The sequence below is a fragment of the Poecilia mexicana genome, unplaced genomic scaffold, assembly GCF_051168715.1.
Source record: "Poecilia mexicana isolate PSO_F unplaced genomic scaffold, ASM5116871v1 scaffold_2, whole genome shotgun sequence".
NCBI classification, from domain to species: Eukaryota; Metazoa; Chordata; class Actinopteri; order Cyprinodontiformes; family Poeciliidae; genus Poecilia; species Poecilia mexicana.
Window position 1 is genome coordinate 47,627,085 of NW_028263371.1, and position 18,800 is coordinate 47,645,884.

At 37.3% G+C, this 18,800-nt stretch overlaps 2 protein-coding genes across 3 annotated transcripts; one reads left to right on the forward strand and one right to left on the reverse strand.

Moving 5' to 3' along the window:
* Nucleotides 1–34: 34 nt before the first annotated feature.
* On the reverse strand, nt 35–11,219 carry LOC106903725 (F-box only protein 47). Of its 2 annotated transcripts, none has more exons than XM_088001929.1 (10): nt 11,129–11,219; nt 5,973–6,134; nt 5,806–5,882; nt 4,739–4,813; nt 4,362–4,470; nt 3,782–3,955; nt 2,505–2,654; nt 2,278–2,420; nt 1,166–1,325; nt 35–434 (listed from the first exon to the last, which is right to left on the reverse strand). In XM_088001929.1, exons 1-10 carry the CDS (start codon nt 11,157–11,159, stop codon nt 334–336), a joined length of 1,182 nt encoding a protein of 393 aa, XP_087858055.1. In that variant the 5' UTR covers nt 11,160–11,219; the 3' UTR covers nt 35–333. The 2 variants fall into 2 exon arrangements, with proteins under 2 accessions (XP_087858055.1, XP_014823179.1); XM_014967693.2 differs by lacking the exon at nt 11,129–11,219 and adding an exon at nt 7,075–7,630.
* Nucleotides 11,101–14,903, forward strand: LOC106903719 (claudin-14-like). The gene is given in 5 exon segments (XM_014967687.2): nt 11,101–11,191; nt 11,281–11,528; nt 11,660–11,909; nt 14,071–14,467; nt 14,470–14,903. Coding segments are annotated over 3 exon segments (735 nt in total). The 5' UTR covers nt 11,101–11,191; nt 11,281–11,528; nt 11,660–11,675; the 3' UTR covers nt 14,574–14,903.
* The last annotated feature ends 3,897 nt before the right edge of the window (nt 14,904–18,800 follow it).

Genomic DNA, 18,800 nt, shown 5'->3' on the forward strand with positions numbered 1-18,800 from the left:
TTTATATAAATAAAAACAAGCCAACAACAAGAAATATTAGAAAATATGATTTTATTAAATAAGTTCATATTTATTACAGGTAGATGGATAAATTAAATAAATACACTGCAAAAAAAACCTTTTATGCTAACAAATAAATATTAAATACTCTTAAAATAACACTTCCAACAGAGCTTATGAACTGCAATGTAAAATTTCGACACACTAATAGCTGAATAAATAACAAAACTGTTTAACAAAAGCATTTAAACAGCTTGAAGTGCAGTTCTTTTAATTAGACGACCCCTTCATTATTGACATTTGTTTCCATATTTTGCCTTCTATAAATCCTTCTTATTTAAGGAACATGTGGAGCAGTTTAGTGTGAAAGCGAGCGCTGGAGTCCAGGAGGATGCAGAAGGTCTGGAAAGTCTCTCTGTCTTCAAAGTTGTTCCCTGGAGACAGAAAATTGTGTTTTGGACATTTTTAAATGCTTTTAGGACGTGTTGGAGCTTTTTTCTGGGGCAAAATTACTGCATCTCCCACCATATAGAAGAAATGAAAAGAAAATATTTTTGAAAAATCTGTAAGCAAAGTCAGTAGAAGTTCAAGTTTACAACAACCTGCTTTTTTATTTTCTTTTTACTGGTATATGCAGACTAGATCTCTCTTGTTTTCTGACTTTTCCTTATTATCAGCTTTCTCTGCTTAAAGATGGCTGACTTATTCACATGAATAAATCCATTTCAATGTGGCCGTCCAATTATACCATTAGGAATTAGCATGAGTGAAGCAGAAAAGAAAGGCTGGATCCAGGCAAAGACAAATGAAGCTCTTGTGCAACCTGAGCTGAATGGCTTTTCACTGAGATAATGCAAAATAGGAGGTGAAGCTAAATGTCATCTGTCTGAGTGCTCACACACACACACACACACACACACACACACACACACACACACACACACACACACACAGTCTCACCTGAGCAAGTTTTTAAAAACAATTCCTCTACCTTTTGTCATTTTATTTTAGTAAATAATGAGTAATTTTCTGTTTATCCTAAATCTAGACTTAGAACAATGGTGTAAACGGTGTAATATTCAATATTCCTACATACATATATGAATATAAAACATTCCTGGTATATTAGTAGGAATATATTCCTGTTTAAGCTGCTTTAACCCACCTGCCACGGAGGACTCGTAGAACTCTCTGGTGACTTCAGAGAACATGTTCTCCAGGTGCTGGATGAAGGTGAACCTCTCCGGCGCCGAGCTGAACACCTTGCAGATCTGCTGAACCAGCTTCACGGCCCAGCTCATGTGGTAGCCGTCCTTCTCGCACACCTGAGCCGGGAGAGGAGCGAACACAGCAGGACACGGACCGATTAGCGCCTGTTCAGCAGCACACACAAGCCTGCCGCAATAAGCAATCGATTAATTCACAGGATCAATAAAATGAGCTCCATTATTTCCATTTTAATGATTAATATTGTATTATTTTTGTTTACAAATGTCATAATATATTTATTTTTGGTTTTGGTTGTGTGTGGGTTAGTTTTATATAACTTTTTATGATTTAAATATTTATGTCTATACATTTTTATCTAGATTTTTTATACATATATAAATTAATATACATATATATTTTACATAACTAATGTGGATATTATTTTATATTTTAAATATATTTTGTGGTTGTGTTTTAATTAGGATATTTAAAATGTTTTACTGTTCAAGTGTTAAGTTAAAGGTTATTAGTCCTTGAGAGAGCAAACTTGCAATATTATCCAATTATCAACATATTACTGAAAATGGTCTCAAAACAACATTATTGTCCAACACAATAACTTAAAGGAAAAACTAAATTTGTTACTGTTTGTTTATGTTACTAGAGAATTAAATTATTTTCTTTTTGACACACAAAAGAGATGTTTTGTGTTACAATTTGTTTATTCTGTTTGACTTTTGTTGCTTTGTCATAAAATGATCCATAAGATAAGTTAGGAACATTTACGCTAAAATTAAGACACCAATAATAAGCCAATCATTGCTTCCAGATTGGCAGGTCTGAATATTTTAAAATCTGTAAAAAAAAAACATATTAAATTTTCACGTACATTTTCTCAGGTTTACAGAAAGAGAAAATATCCAGTGGGTGGAAATAATGTGGCTGACATTGTCCTGTCTTCGCCAGAGGACAGACACTTCTGACAAATAAAGACCGCAGCGAGGTGTCCCGAACAAAACGGATGATGAACCAGTCCTGGTTCATCTCCAGATGAATCTGTGCTCTCACCAGGATGATATGAATGATGATCCTGGAGATCTCGTCCAGTCGTCCATTCAGGGCCTTGCTGGCCAGGAAGGTGTAGCAGAGGCTGCTGCCGCACAGCACCAGCAGGCGGGCCACGTTCTCCAAGTACCACGGCTGGGGGATGACTGCAAATCAAACACGTCAGCGTTTTCCAGCTGGTCCTTCACTGAAACGCCGTCTAATTTCAAATCAGCAGTGAAATAAAATACCAATGAGCTCCTCCAGGATTGACAGCACTGAGTCGGTGCTCCAGCCTTTGACTTGCAGCGTGCCGGACAGCATCAGGATGCACTTGGCCAGATCCCACAGCGCGCTGTGCGGCAGACCCCGGTCCACCAGATCCTCCCAGCCCAGAACACCTGCAGGGCGGACGGGCCGGATGACACGGCACAGAAACCACCAGAACACCTTCTGCACTGTGACGCTGCATTATCCAACAACCAGAGCGAGTATTTACTGGTTACATTTACTTCACTAATTGTTTCCTATTTAATTAAATAAATTTTTTCTTAATATCGCTGATGTTATAACAAAAACACAACTGTTTCGTGATTTGTGGCATATTGCAAACAATTAGAAGAACTATTAGAAAGAATACCTAAATATATTCAGAGCTGGATAGTAACTAGTTACATTCACTCAATTACATCTGAGTATCTTTTTTTTAATTTTACGTACTTGTAGGAGCATTTTACTACGCTGTACTTTTTATTTTGACTTGAGTAATTTTATTATAAAGTATTTCTATTCTTGAGTAAAATTTCTGGATTTTCTGCCCACTGAATGAAAAACAAATATGCTTTACCCAAAAAGTCACACAGCTGCAGTTTTTGCTCAAGTCTCATAAGTCCTTTTATTGAAAGAAACTGATTTGGAAAAACTTTCTTTTGCCTGATTTTGTTATTTTTGCGTTACATATACGAATTATTGTCATTTTCATCCTTAAAATACCAAAATGTCCTTTTAACTTTACATTATTTATCTCTGGATGGAGTCAGTGCTCCAGTTCACGCAGAACGTTTGAGCTGGATTCACAGGAGGAGATTTACCTGGTCTGACGACCTTCATCCGTAATGTTTCTCCTGTGGGTTAACTCGGCAGCTACCGGAGTTAAATTAGCTCCCCGTTAACGGTCGTTCTCCTCGTTAAATTAGCTCCCACAGATCATACCCGTTAACGGTCGCTCTCCTCGTTTCCACAACATCCTTCTAACATCTGCCCAGGTCAGGATTTTACGTCTTGAGTTAAAAGTCACAGAGGAGATAGTTTTATCTTCTATTTCTTTTACTAAGCCATTAGTAATTAGGAAATATTTTAATTGTTTTTAGCACTTATTATATTCATGGCAGCAGATTCAGTGTCTGTCACAGTGTGGATAAATTATTTTACAGCATTTAATCATTCAGGAGCGTGAAAGAGTCTGACGTCCTGAAAATGTCAGCACCCAAACACTTTTAGTCGCTCTGCTGTCTAAAAGTGACCTCACCCTCATGCAGCAAAGGTCCAAACAGGATGAACAGTAGGTGGGCTTGGCTGACCAGCGGCCACGGCTTCAGCAGCTGAACCAACCAGAACTGTCCATCTGGCTGGTTCTGGCATGGGTCCAGCAGAACTTTACGGCAGAACAGACGAAGCTGCAGCTCCTGGTATCGCTTCAGCCCTGAGAGCAAATACAGTTACTGCTTTTTTTAAAAGGAAACTTCAGATTTTGTCACATTAAAATCAAATACTTGTCTGTGCTAAGGCCTGTCCTGATCAATTGTCCCAATAATTACTGTGATAAACAATAAAATTATTGTTTTGAGATTTTTTTTCCAAGTATTATATTGAGTTTTTCCTCTTAAAGAGCAATACATTGCAGTTTTTGTGAACCATGCATATTAACAAACCATAATAGCCCTATGATTATTTTTAAATATAGGTAAAAGTAAATATTCTGCACACATTAGAGATGAGGCTCATCAGCTTATAGTGGAAGGGTGAAGTCCTACATGATGATTTCCTCTCCATTGATCCCACATAACTGATCACTTATTGGCAGATTTTCCACTCTGAAGGGAACACACCTGGTTTTGTGGTGAGTAAAGCTTCGGTCTTAAGCAGGAGGTTTGTTTGTTCACAAAGAAAGCCGAACACTCTGTGGCACTCCAGCTCATCCCATCCTGCAATCAGGGTCTGTGAAGCAATCAGTGTAAAAACACAATTATTACCCACATCACCCCATGTTTGCATTAAATTATCGACTGAGCTGCTATAAGACACAGCACAAAAATGACAGATGGATTATTTATTAAATGGGTAAATATGTGAAATTCCAACATTTCTGTAGCACCATGTGACTTTAACAAGCAGACCGTCTCCGCAGACGTAAACTCCTTTAATTCATTTATTTCTTTATTTAAACTTTTACAGAATATCCAGCTTTTATAAACGAGGCACTGACCTGGAGGAAGACGCCGTATCGGGAGAAACCAGTGCAGTCTGGTGCAAGGCACTGCTCCAACGTGAAGCAGGGTATCTAAAATGCAACATCATTTTATATAAGATGCTAATTATTTGTTTATATTACATTTAGGCTGAAAGTACAGAATCAGAAAGCCAGAAACACCAGAAAGAGTTGCCACTGATATGTTGCTCTCTTCTGAATCCACTAAAACAAAAATACAGCAAGCTGAGACTGGAGAGCAAAACATTCTTTCAGACTTAAATAAATAATTAAAAAGCATGAGAAGGAAAGAGAAAAAGCCCACAGGGGGAAAAAAACTGTTTTTCAGGCTGGTTGTTCTCAACCTCTGAGATTCTGTGTCTCCAGGTCTGGTTAGGTGAAATATTTCTTAGAGCATAAAATACTTTTTCATATGGCACAAATCTCAAATTTTGCATTCATCACTTGTGATCCTTTTCAAAAATGTCAGGTTAGGAAATGACAACATAAAGCATTTCAAAAGTTTTCTCCCTTCATTTGTAACTATTGTCCTGTAAAATTCAACCAAAAAAAACAACAAATCTGTTGGCAAAAATAAAATCTAATTTCAGCATTGAGTCTATCACCATCCCACATCTTGACTTGGAAATATTTACTCACTCTACCTTAAAAATGATCTTCAAATCTCTCAGATGGTGAGAAAATCTCGTATCCTTGATCATCCAAAATCTCAAACCTAATTCTTTAGCAGGTTTTAATTTAAACTTAGACTGCTGTTGAGGTTGAAAAATGAGATCCAACTTCATTTTCACCATCCTAGCAAATACGTCAAACGCTTTGAGGTGCCACCTGCCTCAAGAAAATGCTAAAAGAAAAATACTAAATGCTGCAACTGACGTAAAAAATGTATCAACAAACTATTAACTCAAGGATGTGCACACTTACAATATGTAACCAGGTTATTTTGTCGTTAAATGTATTATTTGTCACAAAACTGGCATTTTATTAAGGTTGTGAATAATTTTAAAATACTGACAATGACTCATTCAACTACACTGTGTCATCTTACCTCTTTTCATCCTTACCTGTGAAAACTTGCTAAATATGAACTTTAACCTGTCCTTTGTGGGTAGCAGCAGGGTACACCTCTTGAACAACAATCCTGAAATGTGACAATCAAAAGACTTGAAAAAATAAAAACAGAGGCTACAAAGAATAAGTTTGGCTTAAAGAGGGAAGTGAGTGAATTTACCCAGGTGTCTGTAGTGCTCCAGCGTGGATCTTTGTTCTAACAATGTGGGGTTGTGAAAGCTCTGGATGATGGTTTTATTCCTCCAGGCCTGGGAGGAGATGTAGTTCACAATGCAACTGGTGAGTTCCTTTGAAACCATGCTGAACACGCTGATGTCCACCACTGAAACACACACAAGTTAAAAAAACATCATGTTGCTGATCAAATTTACACTGGTAAATTATGTTTTACAAGTCAAAAAGACTTTTAAAACATCGTTCTGGAGAATAATTTGCTAGATCAGGGTTTCCCCCAGTGTATTATAAGTCTGGCGGGCCACCAGGCTTTATTTGTGCCCCCGCCAGGCTTAGCAATGCTTATTTATTTAAGTCTTTTTTAAATGTTTGCATTTTTTAAGACTTTATAGTTGGTGTTCAGGTGTTACTCTTCCAATCTTTCAATAACACATGATTATCAAGTGATATTTTCAAATTTCCTGTCAACTTTAAACATGTTTTAACTCAAAAACACGACGGGCTGCTGGATGAATGACCGCTCTAACACCAAACCACCAGGCGTAGCAAGTTTTTTGTATATCATTCAGTAAAACTTGTAAAATGTACAAATAATAAAACTTAGACTTATTTTGATAAAACAGCAATTGACTTAGATGCTTAAAAACTACTTCAGTATCGCCACAACATAATACTTTAGCATTAAATATCTTGCTTTTGAATAACTGAACTTGGGGCTTTAATTAGCCAAGTGACTTAATATTTAACACTGGATGAAAATTAGATTTATACTGTTATCTTTCTTTCTGAGTTAGTACTCAGTTATAAAGAAATCAACACAAATATTAATCAGGTGAATATTTTCATTTAGTGTAATGAAACTGTGTATAATTAGTGTCCTCCGTGAATTAAATTACTACCATAAATTACATTTTCAACAATATTGCTATTTAATTAGACGCACCTGTAGGCTATATCTGTCCGTGCTACTTTTCCAGGAATGTTCTCATAAATGTGAGATATTCTTTTAATAATTTAACGCCATTTCACACATCTATTATAAATTTAATGGATGTGTTAGTATTGTGGGTTTAGCGCTCTACACGCACCGGACATTTGATCCAGGATCATGTGGAACACCTCAGCGGGGAGTCCGTTGAAGAAGCCCGCGGCGGAGGTGCACTGGCTGCGGGTCATGACGGTTCTGACGGGCCGAGGCCGCTGGGGAGTCTTCAAATGATGAGACTTGCGTGTCCATGAGTACTTCCTAGTATTGTTGGTTGTTTTTCTCACCTTTATCATTCCTGATAACCTTACTGTATTTAAACAAGTTGATAAAATTCAAGCTACCGAGTTTGACGACGTTGAAAGAAAGCTAGCAACACAATAGCTCTGTAATTAAAATAAGCTAACAATGCTAACAAAACTGACCTTTTTACATTACATTCAAAATTGTTCACTTTACGTGTTGATTAAGTCTCGTAGTGACTATCGTACTTAACAGAATACACTGTTAATATTTAAAATAATCTGACCTGTTTGCTAAAAAATTTCAAATAAAATATGAAACAGCAAAAAAAAAATAGTCAGCTGAGTATTAAAGTTGCTATCTAATGATACATCTCAGCACAACGGCGCGAAAATGGCTGACTTTAATCTTTGCGGCAACTAGGACAAATAAAAAACATTTAGGGCAGAAATGAAACCTCTGTACTCTTATATAAACTAACAACAAACAAAAATATTTAGTTATATAAGCAAATTTATTAGGAAGGTTTGTCATTTTACAGAAAAAGGCAACATATTTCATAATTTAAAGTCATGATTATGAGATTAAAGCTACTAGATTCAAAGTCATACTTTATAGAGGAACATTAGTGCCAGAAAACACACAAAAATTTTGATTTTAATCTCATATTTCTGATATCACAATCCTGACTTCAGTCTCAAAATTCTAACTTTTACACAGATAAGCACACCTGTGGAGGCAAATGCAAATTGTGAAGCAAAGCTAATTCAAGAGGAACATGTCAGATTCAAGTAATGTTTTTACATATGTTTGTTCCCTTTTTTGAGATTAAAGTCAAAATTCTGGGATTAAAGTCAGAATTCTAAATATAAAAAATTATGAGGGAAAAAAAAGAGAATCTGAATTTCTAGATTTTGATTCTGAATTTTGAGATTGAACTTGGAATTCTAAAAATAATCAAAATTCTGAGATTAGATTCAAAATTTTGAGAAAAAAGTCAAAATTCTTAGAAAGAAATATGAGAAATTCTAGATTTGAGTCAGAATTCTAAAAAATACATCAGAATTGTGTCACAATTCTTCAAAAAACATCAGAATTCTGTCACAATTCTAAATACAAAAGTCAAAATTCTGAGATCAAAGAAAAAGTCACAATTCTGAGAAAAATCAAATATAATTTCCTAGATTTGAGTCTGAATTTTAAGATTAAAGTTATAATTCTAAAAACTTTTGGGGGGGAAAAAAAATCTGAATTCTGAGAAAAAATATCTGAAATTCTAGATTTGAGTCAGAATTCATTCTTTTTTTGTAAGGGCCTAATCCGTTTTAGTTTATGATATTCAGCGTTATTATTTCGACAATTAAAATCATAATTAGGAGAATCACAGTCCAATCTATGAGATTAAAAGCGCATCATTTTTATTCTGATAGTCATAACGATGAATTTCAAAGTCATATTCATGATTCTAAAAATCATGAATATGACTTTTAGAATCAATTTTAAAAGTCAATGTCATAATTTTGACTTTTAAAGTCAATTATTAAACTGACATTCCTAAGTGTTGGTTTCAAAACAATAGCTGTAACACAGAAAATCACAACTTTTAAAGAATCTGAAACGTACTAAATGAAAGGATCTTGACTTAATTTATCTTGAGTAGTGTGTTTGTTGATCAGGTGTGAATAAAGTGCAGCTTTCCAGTCATTTAAACCCTTATATTGCCTGTCCACATCATCGCAGTAGCGTTGCAGTGTCACCCTCAAGCGCTGAGAGAAGCAAACCCACTACATGCTCAGCTGCTAATCACAGGATTATTCTGTTTAACTAAGACTATTAAGTGTTCCACTTTGAAATGGCGTCTCCCACGGGCAGACCTTGGAGAGGATGATCCCTCCGCCGCAGGGATCACACAGACAGCCGAATGCTCCACGAGCGACCCAGGGGAAGGGCTGAGAAAATGCTTTTGTACGGCAACAGGATGTCACGGTAGTCTACGCTCGGGACACAGACGAAGAAAGAAGGATGAACAGCAGGAAGAAGACCTCATCTGGCTCCTTATGCCGCACATAAATTCAATCAGGTAAACTTTCTGCACCTCATGCTGCTCTGCTCTGCTGCTGACTGTGTGGTTTGTACTTTTTAAAGTTGTGAATCACGGTCTTGTCGGATGCTCTTAATCTCCAAGAAGAAGTGAGGACAATATCTCTTCAGTGTGCCGCTGCATGGCAACACTTCTCTCCAAATGTGACATTGGCGCTTTTTATCTGCTTGGGCCCGTCTCTCAGGCCATCTCTTACATGATGTCTCCGACACTGATGGACATAATGTCAGTGATCAAGCTGATGATATCTAAAACTGGCCTGTCACGCTGCTGACAGTCCTGCAACTCTGGCAAATGGATATGTTGCTTGACAACTAAGATGTCACAATCAGAGCGTAGCTAGTGCTAACTGTCATTTCAAACATTTTAGGGTGACTCAATCATCTGTACCCATTTAAATATGACCTTTTTAAAAGTAAAAAGTAGCCATCCAAGAAATTACTCATGTGAGATTTGGTAAAAAGTCTACTCAAGTTCTGAGTAACAAAAAGAAAAATGACATCATCAGGCGGACCAAAATATAAAGTGTTTAGGAAGTTTTGGTATTTTAAGGAACAGAATGACAATAATTTATATGACTAACAAAAAATAACAAAATCAGACAAAATTACATTTTTTCAAATCAGTTTCTTTCTATATAAAACTGATTAAGGTGTGTGTGTGTGTGTGTGTGTGTGTGCGTGTGTGTGTGTGTGTGTGTGTGTGTGTGTGCGTGTGTGTGTGTGTGTGTGTGTGCGTGTGTGTCTTGTGAATTTTTGCTTAAAACATGTTTGTTTTTAATTTTCTTATCTATCCTCCCCTGAAGAGAGGATTACCACAGCATAACTCTGCCACTGCCATGGTTTCAACATGAGGATTGTATGTTTAGGGTAATGTGCAGCGTTGGATTGGTGGCCAAAAGGTTTTATTTTAAGCTTTTTGGTTTTGTTTCTGACTTTTCTGTTGTGATTCCTTTGTTTTTGTGATGCTGTTTGTTCACTGATCTCTAAAAAAAAAAACGTAAAAAAACATGCAGCTGGACTCAATTTATTAATTAGGTGAAAGCAGGTGACATCACTGGAATGCATTCATGGATTTCAGAGTAAAAGGGGCTGAAGATAAGCGCACACCAAACTTTTCAGATTTATTTTTTTATTTTTTCCAAAAATCCGGTATTTTCTTTCCATTTCACATTAATAAAGTTTGTGATTGGGACTTGTCTAAATGTGGGTAAGTTGAATTAATACAAACACTCTGGCAGGGAACTGTTATGTGGTTAAACTGGGCTGAACTCGTGGTGCGAAAGTGAGACAAGATTCTTGTCACAGCTTAGCTTTTGTTCCTGATGATTTCCTTTCATGCCTTCAGTGTAGTCGATCATTAAGTAAGAACAAAAGGGCTTGTGTCACTGAGATTTTATGTGATCCAAGCAGTGCCAGGTCTAACACAGAAAAAATAACCAGGCTTTGCAAAGAGCCTTTGTTCTCTGAGGAAGTCAGAACAATGAATTTGTTCTAGTTTCCTTTTATTTGGAGATTAAACGCAGTTTTCTATCAATATTACTCAAATAAACATGCACTTTCCTTGTCATATTTTGCTAAAAACATTTAAGAGGAACAAAAGTAAATCATTAGAGCTTATTGACAGTTTAAGGTAGCCTGGAGCTACAAGTTGTATTATTTTTACTTCTCTGTTTGTAAATGTGTAACAGGGTTTCAGACAGTGCAATCCCTGGAAATAATCCAACCTGACCCCAAAATTAAACCAATTTCTGTGCTTTCTCTATTATAACAGTTCTGGACCCAGCAGCCAGAATCTGTCTGCAGCCCCTCACCTTCAAACGTCCTGCAGAGCAGTGAAATCATTTCACCGACTTAAAGTTGCGCTCTCAGCTCAGGTGGGTTTCTGTAAATGTTTAATTTTGTCTTTTTCCTGAGGTGTGGCGAAGAGCTTAACAAATAGACTGCTGTGGTTTTGCCCCTCCAGAGGAGAGAGCGTTTACCAGGTGAAGCTGAACACTGCTCTCATTAGTCACACACGCAGCCACCTGCCACTCACCAGAGACCTACGACGCCGGAGCGCTGAAACTTTCCACAGCTATTTCTGCGCACGTTCAGAAGAGACACTTGAGGAATGGCTCAGGCTCCGTGACCGCTGGTAAGCTGGGAGGAACATGCTGCTGCTCCGGGGACGATAAGAGGAGTAATCCTGACTGAATTTCAGCCCTGGGAACTGTAAGTAATCTTGTGAGTGTGTCTTATTTTTGTTGGGTGGTTTTTGCACATTTGTGAAATAATCATCACCTGCAGTGGCATACATGTCTTCCTACTGAGTGATTTTAACTGCTCACCTTTTTACTGTTCAGTTCCAGCGCTTCGATCATGGCCAGCATGGCGGGCCAGCTCCTTGGCTTCTTTCTAGGACTTTTGGGCTTTGCAGGAACCATTGTCACAACTTTGCTCCCTCACTGGCGCAGCACAGCCTACATGGGATCCAACATCATGACAGCCACCGCCTACATGAAAGGCCTGTGGATGGAGTGCGCCTGGCACAGCACGGGCATTTACCAGTGTGAGCTGTATCGATCTCTGCTGGCGCTGCCCCCTGACCTGCAGGTACCGAAGCTTTATCCACATGCCTGATCACTGCAAAGACACTAAATCTTACCAAGTACTTTCAGTCCAGTTTTTAGTGCAAATACCTTAGTACACTTGAAATAAGAGAAAACTAATGTACAAGTAATTTCTCAGCAAAATATATGAGCTTCTTTTAAGTCAATAATTCCTTAATGTGGACAAAAACGTACTAGTTCCATTTGTAGATTATTTTACTTATAACAAGATGTGTTTCCCATATTGTAGTAAAATAATCTACCATTAACACAAGCTCCTATATCTTGCTGAGAAATACATGCTTACATACTAATTGTACATTAGTTTTCTCTTATCCCAAGTGTACTAAGATATTGGCACTATAAACTGGACTAAAAACACTTGGTAGGTAAGATTTACTGTGAGAACCAAAGACGTATATTAAAAAGACAACCACTTTTTTCCTCCTCTGTCTGAAATTAAGAGAGTTTTCACATCAAATAGACTCTGTTTGATTGGGGACAAAAGTTGCAACAATTATTACGTTTTCAGATGGTTTGCTTTCACACTGCGTTGTGTCAAACAATCCAAACCCTTTGAAAAACCTGTTCCACCCTTCACCTGTGGGGGCACTGCACGAAAAAACACTGAAGGAAACAACACAAAAACCTCCAAAGAAGACCAGCGCAATTTCCTTCTTCACAAAGTGTAAACAAAAATGGCGTAGCGTCACATTTTAGCGTCACATTTTAGCGGTTGTAGGATTTCTCTTTTAACTCTGGTTAAATGTTTCTCCCTTTGGAGCTAGACGTGCGCATTTGTTTTCTTTAGTTACCCAGAAACTACAGTTTGTTTCCTGCTTCTGGAGCGGTTTCCGGTCCGCTTGTATCCGCATATGCTTTCGAACGGCGCCAGAGTTCACTTCACCTGAACCGCAATCTGTTCAGAATTTGATTCATACGTCCCCAAACGAACCGGAACTAAAGTTCGTTTGTCTGGGCGGTTAGTCAGCTTTGTCGACTGTTTTCGATTGGGGACAAAAATTGCAACCTTTGTTGCATTTTTCAGCTGGTGCGGTTCGCTTTCATACCACACTGTGTCAAAACAAAGCAAACTTATTAAAAAAAAACCTCACCTGTGGTGGCGCTTTACTAAGAACCACTGATGGAAGCGACATGAAATCCTCAGAAAAAGACATGAGTGCAGCTTCCTTCTTCACAAAATGTAAACAAAAATGGAGTTGCGTCAGATTTCAACTGTGAAGTCTGGTGGTGGCAGCATCATGTGTGGATGTTTTTCTCCATAAAGAACTGGTGCTCTTCACCAAAAAGACGGAAATAACCTCAACTTCTCTTGTTTTAGATCGGTAAATTATTTCTACTTGCTAAATGCAAGACAATATTTTTCATATATTTTTAATACTTTGCAAAAATAAGAAAAATTCACATTGTCATAATGTAGACTTTTCAGAAAATGTATTAATTTAATGCACTTACAAGAATACTTTCCATATTCAATGTTTTAAACGGAGAAAGGGAAATATTTTACATTCAGACTTTGTATATTTTGTACAATGCCTTCGAGTGCAAAGAAAAACACTTCCAAATTAAATCTATTATTATTTTTATGTTTATTGGTGCATATTAAAAGTCAAACAGCACAACTACTTTCAGAAAATATGAGCTAAAAAAATTCCCCCAATTTCACATTCAGTTAATTTACTTTGAGTCTTTCAAGCAAAATAAGCATAAATTAAATTTAAAAAAAAAAACACCAAAAACCTGCATAATGAGGCTGTTACATGTCTATTGTTTGGAGTAATTAGTTCCCAAGTGTGTCTTTTCTTTTTCTTCTGCTAAAATGAGTGAAGATCTGAAGACACACCTGATTTTAGGTAGCAGTGCTTTGTTTAGACATTAAAGATGGCTCTTGAATGAACAACTGATTTGTTGTTTTTGCTCCAAAGATCGATTCATTAGCTCCATGTCAGTGTTAGAAAACGCAGAATAAACTGTCACTTAACTAAGATGAATCACACTGCATCAAATAAATAACCTCTGTTATTATATTTTGGTGTCACTACTTAGGAAAATGGTAACTTTAAATGTGAAATGTGGGTGAGAAAAAATGTGAAATACAAGATGACAGTGTCTGCTTTATTAGACTTTGTTTTTCTTTCCTGTAGGCTGCTCGGGCTCTCATGGTGCTCTCCTGCATCTCCTCCGTCTTGGCATCTCTGGTCGCTGTAATGGGGATGAAGTGCACCCACTTTGCTCAACGTTCAGTGGTCAAATCCCCCCTGGTCCTCAGCGGCGGGGTCGGTTTCCTCTGCGCTGGCCTCCTCTGCCTCGTCACCGTTTCCTGGACCACCAATGACGTGATCATGGATTTTTACGATCCCTTTCTTCTCAGCGGGATGAAGTACGAGATCGGCTTGGCTGTGTATCTCGGCTACGCCTCGTCCTTCCTCAGCGTGACCGGTGGGCTGGTGCTGTGCTGGAGCAGCAGAGAAAGGTCGCAGGGTCGCCTCCGTGCGCAGACACATCAACCTTCAGCTCCTCCACCTCCCTTCAACAACCTAAACCCCCTGCTCCTCTCTACAGGCCCCCTGAGGCCCTGAAGGACAATCATGCACCCTCGCTTTGCTCCCTTTCTAGCAGTGGATATCGGCTTAATAACTATGTCTGAAAACATGGAGATAATAACACATATCTTAAAAAACAACCCACGTCAAACCAAACCAAAAGAAGAATATCTAATTTTTCTGCTTAAAGACCTTGTTTTGAATTGAAAGCAAAACTCTGAATTATTGAGCTTTCAACTGGAACGCTTGTCCTGTTTGTGATGCATCAGATTGGCCAGTAGGTGGCAGCATGTTACAGAAAACAGAGGATACAAACTGGACTGTTGGTTCCAGTTTCAGATTCCAGTTTCTGCACTGAATAAAATAAACATCAATTAGTGAAGGTTAACACATTCTCCTTGTGGTAAAAAAATAAAAATAAATAAATAAATAAAGTTTCCAGATTTTTTTATTTTTTTCACATTTTCAAAGCTAAAGTTTGGTGCAAGTCCTGTAGGGTTAGACAGCAAACTAGACTTTTTAGGTCATGCAAAACGCCATCATTTTCACAGATTTTAGTCCTGCTTAACACTAACAGCGTCTTTTGTTTTCTCAGAAGATAATGATCATCCATCAATTTAGTTTTTGAACATTTATTTTCTTTATCTTCAGCAAATATGAAATAAAACTGTATTAACAGTTATATTTCTACTGAGACTTTAAATTTAAAGTCATTTGAAAGAAATGGAGACTGTATCTCGTGACATGATGACTTTCCTTTGTTCTTTAAGTCCAGTAAGTATCGCATTTGAATTAAATTCAGTTTATTTTTACAGCACAAATTCACAACACTTGTCATCTAAATGCACTTTATAAATCAAAAAGTCATTTCAAAGTAATCATGCAGACAGATTTGAAGTAGAAGCATTTCAAACTGATTGAATATTGTTTGCAAAAGTTAAGTTTTCAGTCATTACAAAAAATAACTTATGAGGATGTTCTTAAATTTTATTACCATTTTGTTTCCTTAAGACTTTCTAATTTTCCTAATATCCCTTCTGATGTTTGCAGGAACCACTAGGTGGCAATAAAGATCTACAGAGGGAGCAGTCTGGTTCATTATAATCACAATTATCCTTATTTCTTTACGCAGTGCATCTCTGCATATGATGTAGCTTATGTTTAATTGTTGTTGATGTTTTTAGAGGTTTGTTTGTGGATATTGAATGATAATCTCTTTATGACTCCTTCTTCCTTCCTGTCTCTACCAGCAACACTGTGGAAATGTTTCCGAGGTGCATTTGTGGAAAACCCTCCAATTAGAGGTGGCCTCTGTCTGACCGACTGTCAGCTGCAAAGACAGGAAATTACAGGACCAACATGTCAACAGCCACTTAATTTATCTCTACCTGTCAGATGAGTAATGGATAACTAACAGCGGAAAAAGAAAATAAACACACCCACCCAAAAAATTGTATTCACTTATGGGGTTGAAGTTATTTACTATAAAGATTGTATCAAGATCTTCAGTCTCTGTTGAATCATAGAGAGCAGAAAACTGATTATAAGCTAAATATGTATGTTTATCTATTAGTCTGATTTGGTGAGTAAAGACAAACTATCAGTGGGCAAATAGAGGTACAGTAAACATCACAGTTTTTAACTCAAAATATGTCGAATATTCAAAGCTGGGATATTTAATTACATCTAATATAGTTTCCATGCTAAAAATAATCTGCTAAACTGTTTGAATCCTGGATGAAATAAATCAAACCTTCCTACAAAAACAGTCTATTTTATGACCTTTTGTTGGATGAACTATCCATCACACTCTCTAAATTCACATTTTAACCATGTTTTCGTCTTTCCTACTTCTTGTTTATTCTGATATCCTGAAACCAAACCCAGTCCAACTCACTCCATGGGACCAAACAAGAGGGAAAACGTAAATGCACACCAAATTATTTCTTAATAATGGCATTAAGGAACCATTTCCAACCCATATTTAAACACCATTACATACAGGTGGGCTGGACGCCTCAGTGATGCAGCTCTGAGTGAAAACAACCAACATTGTCTCTCCCATTGTTCCACAGAGAGCGTGCAAACAGGTAGAGTCATTTTATTCAGGATGTGAAAACCACCCTGAAACATTTTCTTTCAATTAAATGTTCCATTTCTCACAAAGAAAGTGGAAATTTCGAGCCATCACATTGTTTAGACTAGTAAGTTTGAGAGACTGTCATCATAAAACCAGAGATTTCAAAGATGATGTCAACTTCAGCACCTTGGACAGCGTCGACAAATCTGCTTAAAAATTAAATGTTTTTCAACCAGCTTAAACTTTAAACATCATAACTAATGACTTAATCTGGAGGTGATTCATACCTAACACATTTAAACATTCAAACAGCCTAAACGTTACAGTTTTACTGTCAGATTACGCAAATCTAAATCAAACTCCACATCCAGAAAAGAAACAAAAACAGCCATTTGGGGAACTATCATACTTCACTATATGTCATTTTATTTGTTTACAGAATTTACAAGATGGTGAAAAAGACAGAAAAGGGAATGCAGCCTGTACAACATGTGGTTGAGACAGTTTGGAAGAAGTTGCAACAACATCCAGCTTCTTTGACATTTGGACTGACAGAATAGACAATAAATGTCGGCTGTACTTATGTAACATTAAGAGATTTTTATTTTTGTGCTAAAGTTAAAGAAGCAAAATATAATGTAAATTAACTGATAATTCTTTTTCAGCAAAAATGTACTTAAACTAATCTCAGGTTGTCTTTAATAACGAAACATGCTCTAGAGGTTTATTTTCTTAAGTAGCCGATCACTAAGGCTGACATTCTGAATCTTAAGATGAGATGTTCATGACCCCTGACCTCTATAATGACCTTTGACATGCAGGACTTCTCTTCAGACTTCCTTGTCTTTATTTTAGGATTTTTTTAAAATGTTTTATTTTATTTTATTTTTTTTATTTGAAACGGATTTGAAATTTGCATGCCGTGATTTGGGACTTGGATTTCATTACTTTCGACTTGCATATCTTGCGTTTGGACACGGATGTCTTGACTAGACTTGAGAGTTGAGTAACTTGAGATCTCCAAATGACTTGCTATACCGACTCTCATTAAAACCACGGCTGTCTGTGGAGCTTATATTGACATTGTCGATGATTTTTGTTACGTTTTGGTGAATTAAAATGCAGCATCAGATGTTTTTAGCAAGATTTGCTCATGTGTTGCTGCTTACTAAAGAACAAAAACATCCCAGAAGTTTAAAGTGAACTAAAGAGCCAAAGTCCTCTTTGTAAAAGAATTACGTGTGAGTAAAAGCGTCTTCACCAGGAGAGAAAAAACGTGAACCAGCGGCGCAATATCGTTAATCAGGCCTGAGACGTAACCTGGCAAAGGTTTCAACCACTGCCAACATAATATTGGAAAGCTTTTCCGGTGAGGTAGTACGTCACGCCACTCTCTATTAGTTGCTATTTTCGTCCAGCCCTGGAAGACATTCATCCACCATCTACCCACCCTGACAGCTCCCAATAAACCCACCACTCCCATTCATCTCCATCCCTCCAGCCCAGCTCCACCCTCTTTCACCCTCCCTCGCTCCCTCTCCTCTCCGCGGATCTTACCGGGCAGCTTCGTGAGTTAAAAAAAAAAAAAAACCTGCTTCGTTGAATTGGGGGTTTGTGCGCCAGGGAGGAATACACAAAAAAGTACCGTTATTCTTACCAGGACATCTTTGTTTTTGTTCTTTTTTTCAAAAGAGTTTGAGTCATCTGTTTAGACCAATCTCTCCAGCAGAAAGGTAAGAAATTCACTGTTTGGTTGTTTTGTTTATTTAGATTATTTAAGTGAATTGTGGTGCAACTGCATTTGACCGTCCTGACAGATGACTTAAGGACATCAATAACCCCTCATGGAGAAACAGTATCAGCACAAAAAGGTTTAATGCACCGTCCTAGACGGAAACTATGTTTTCACCTGTTTTAGTTCCATTTTAATCAACTGCGTGTATGTTGAAGTCGACGTTTTGTGTTTGGGAATGACAACTGGGCTTTTACGCATGTAGGTAAAAATGTAACTGCTAAATAATAATAATAAAATACATGCCAAAAACTACAAAGAAGAGCAGTAGAGAAAGCAACAAGGCGCCCCGAATGGATACGTTTCGATTCATCCTTTGTTTTCCTGACTTTTAAACTTGTAAGTTGATTTTAAAAAAAAAGCTTTTTAGGCGCAAGGAATAAAGATGTTTGCATTTTATTTTTTGTTGGTGTTCTTCAGGGAACTGTAGTCCCCTCATCCACTACAGATGGTACCCAT

Bases quoted from the DNA above. Each gene is read 5' to 3' on its own strand.
- LOC106903725 (XM_014967693.2), bottom strand. From the start codon at position 7,267: ATGATAAAGGTGAGAAAAACAACCAACAATACTAGGAAGTACTCATGG. The intron at 5,883-5,972 runs GTAAATTCACTC...GTCACATTTCAG, and splicing joins GGAGCACTACAGACACCTGG to GATTGTTGTTCAAGAGGTGT. The intron at 1,326-2,277 runs GTGAGAGCACAG...CTCCCGGCTCAG, and splicing joins TCATCATTCATATCATCCTG to GTGTGCGAGAAGGACGGCTA.